This window comes from Neomonachus schauinslandi, chromosome 11 (assembly GCF_002201575.2).
Source record: "Neomonachus schauinslandi chromosome 11, ASM220157v2, whole genome shotgun sequence".
Taxonomy (NCBI): domain Eukaryota; kingdom Metazoa; phylum Chordata; class Mammalia; order Carnivora; family Phocidae; genus Neomonachus; species Neomonachus schauinslandi.
Window position 1 is genome coordinate 7,576,639 of NC_058413.1, and position 3,042 is coordinate 7,579,680.

At 63.6% G+C, this 3,042-nt stretch overlaps 1 protein-coding gene across 1 annotated transcript in view; it reads left to right on the top strand.

Moving 5' to 3' along the window:
• The first annotated feature begins 10 nt into the window (after positions 1-10).
• MAP4K2 (mitogen-activated protein kinase kinase kinase kinase 2) overlaps positions 11-3,042 on the top strand; it is a 4,235-nt gene continuing 1,203 nt past the window's right edge. Inside the window, exons 1-11 of the mRNA XM_044919558.1 lie at positions 11-172; positions 296-353; positions 555-645; positions 738-802; positions 1,108-1,163; positions 1,515-1,562; positions 1,649-1,691; positions 2,091-2,163; positions 2,245-2,376; positions 2,460-2,522; positions 2,877-2,958. Of these exons, the coding sequence (XP_044775493.1) occupies positions 77-172; positions 296-353; positions 555-645; positions 738-802; positions 1,108-1,163; positions 1,515-1,562; positions 1,649-1,691; positions 2,091-2,163; positions 2,245-2,376; positions 2,460-2,522; positions 2,877-2,958 (807 nt within the window). The 5' untranslated portion in view covers positions 11-76. The remainder of the gene's footprint in view (positions 173-295; positions 354-554; positions 646-737; positions 803-1,107; positions 1,164-1,514; positions 1,563-1,648; positions 1,692-2,090; positions 2,164-2,244; positions 2,377-2,459; positions 2,523-2,876; positions 2,959-3,042) is intronic.

Consider the following 3,042-nt stretch of genomic DNA (forward strand, 5'->3'; position numbering starts at 1 on the left):
CCCGCGCCGCCCCGCGCCGGCTCCGCGGCTCCGCAGCTCACGACCGCCCGCCCGCCGGCCCGCCCGGCGCCGGGCAATGGCGCTGCTGCGGGACGTGTCGCTGCAGGATCCGCGCGACCGCTTCGAGCTGCTGCAGCGTGTGGGGGCCGGGACCTATGGCGACGTCTACAAGGTGCGCCAGGCGGCCGGACGCGCGGGAGAGCGGCGGGGAGGGTGCCGGCTCTGCGCCCTACCGCGCATCCAGCCCCCAGCCCCGCCCCCTCCTCATTCCGCTTCACCTCCTCCGCCCCTGCAGGCCCGCGACACGGTCACGTCCGAACTGGCCGCGGTCAAGATAGTCAAGCTAGACCCAGGTGAGGGCCCGGGGCCAGGGCCTCTGCGAGGGAGGGAGGGCAGAGCGCCGGGCGGGCGCTGAGAGTTGGCCCCCTGAGAGGCAGGCCCCAGGGTACTGTCACTTGGGATCTTTCTGGCCTGGATGTGCCCATTTTGCAGATGGGGGCACTGAGTTAGAGCGATCCGTATGCGCCCCCCCCATGATTTCCTGTGCTTCCCAGGGGACGACACCAGCTCCCTCCAGCAGGAAATCACCATCCTGCGTGAGTGCCGTCACCCCAATGTGGTGGCCTACATTGGCAGCTACCTCAGGTGAGGCTGCTTCATCCCCTTGCCTATCCCCAGGCAGCCCCCATGTGGCCCTGCCATGTGCCCACCCCAGTTCTGTGCCCCCCCCCCACCAGGAATGACCGATTGTGGATCTGCATGGAGTTCTGCGGAGGGGGGTCCCTGCAGGAGATTTACCACGGTGAGGGCCAGGACTCCAGGCCCCAGAGGGCCACAGCCTTTTCCCAACCCACCTTTCCCCAGCATGGGGCAGGAGAGGAGAGCTGAGGTCCTGGGCTTGGGCCCTTCTCCACTCCTCACTGGCTGTGTGACCTTGAGACATTGGTGTCCTTCTCTGGGCTCTGTATCCCAGGCTGTGCAGGGAGGGGATGTGGCCAACACCTCTTTCACCTAGCAGTGCCTGCTGCTTCCCCCCACACAGGGTGGCCTGGGAAGGTCAGCATATCCTCCCGACCTCCATGCCAGTCTTCACCCCTTCCATTTCAGCCACCGGGCCCCTGGAGGAACGGCAGATTGCCTATGTCTGCCGAGAGGCACTGAAGGTAGCGGGGCCCTTACGGCTGTTCACACCCCCAGTCCCCAGGAGCTGTGGTCAGGGAGCCCAGCTGGCCTGGCCAGTGCGTGCCTCTGTGTGTGTGTGTGTGTGTGTGTGTGTGTTGGGGGGGTGGAGTGCCTCAGGCAGAGCTGGCCTGAGGGGCTGTGGGTCCTGGGGGGGAAGGGGCCCCAGCCCTGTTGCCGGAAGCAGCACATTTCCCTCTTGGCTCAGTCACTTCCTGTTTGGGGAGAGGGGAGGAGGAAGCTGCTTGGGTGGGGGGCCCCAGTTGCGAGAGGGGGCTCAGGAAAGGGGAGATAGTCCTGGGTGGCTGTTCTCAGGAGCTCTTCTTTGTCCCCAGGGGCTGCACCACTTACATTCTCAGGGGAAGATCCACAGAGACATCAAGGTAGGGGTCTGGCCAAGGACATCCTGGGAGGGAGGAGGAGGCTCTTGGGGGCACCAGATGGGATTCTCTCTCCTCCATTCCCACAGGGAGCCAATCTTCTCCTCACCCTCCAGGGAGATGTCAAGCTGGGTCAGTACCCCGGGGACACAATCAGGGTGAGGGTTCTGTGGGAGCTTATGGAGTCTTAGGGTCTGCATTTAAGTGCTGGGTGTCCTTGAGCAAGTCACTTTACCACTTAACCCTCAGTTTCCCCATTGAGAAAGTGTTACCGTCCTCCTTCCCTGCTAGAAGTTGGGTGTGGTTGGGTCTGTATGGAGTCTAACCTGGGACTACGCACTTGGTGAGGGAGAGAAGGTAGTTGACCCCTCCCGGAGGGGGCCCTGGCCTTGCCTTCAACGTGTGGCAGTTGTGGCTGAACCTGGGCCGCCTGCTCTCTGAACCCTTCAGGTGCATTCCGAGCCTCAGCCCTGGAGGTGGGTGGGGAGTGGTAGCCAGAGGGCGGGTGGGAGCAGCTCTTTCTCCCTGCAGCTGACTTTGGGGTGTCAGGTGAGCTGACGGCATCTGTGGCTAAGAGGAGGTCTTTCATTGGGACTCCATACTGGTGAGGCTGTGCCTTGGGCTGAGGGGGTGGGGGGGGCACAGGTCGGGCACCTGGCCATCCCACCTGTGACCCCCTCTCTAGGATGGCCCCAGAGGTGGCCGCTGTGGAACGCAAAGGAGGCTACAACGAGCTCTGTGACGTCTGGGCCCTGGGCATCACCGCCATCGAGCTGGGCGAGCTGCAGCCCCCTCTATTCCACCTGCACCCCATGAGGTCCGCTGAACACTTACTTGCCCCTTGCCTGACCTCCAGGGCACTGCTGACCTTGTCCCCTGACCTCGTGCTCTGTTCCACAGGGCCTTGATGCTCATGTCGAAGAGTAGCTTCCAGCCGCCCAGGCTGAGAGATAAGACTCGCTGGTGAGGGCCTACATCCCCCACTGGGGCCTCCTTTCCAGCAGTCTCCACGGGGGCAGAGAACCTGCCAACTCCCAGGGTGCAACCTGAGGAGCCCCACACTCTCAGCCTTTGTGGACCGTCTATGGGAGGGGCCTGAGCCCTGCCCCTGGGCCGGGGAACTGGTGTGGGCAGGGAGGAAGGACAGATGGTTATGATAGAGGAGCTGCTGTGCCCCAACTGCAGGATTGCTTAGGCCAGCTGCCCTTGGCTTCGGTCTGGCTCCTTCCTGAAGCAGACTCCCTCCTCTGGAGCTCGCAGGATGCCCCACATGAGGGCTAACCTGGGTCTGGGGGCGGGGGCTCTTGTGCCCACTAGGACCCAGCATTTCCACCACTTCCTCAAGCTGGCCTTGACCAAGAATCCCAAGAAGAGGCCGACAGCAGAGAAGCTTCTGCAGGTGGGAGATGGGGGCAGGGCAGGAGCCTAGGTGTTTGCAAGCAGGGGCCTGGAGGCCAGGAACCAACCTGTGCTCCTCCCCCCC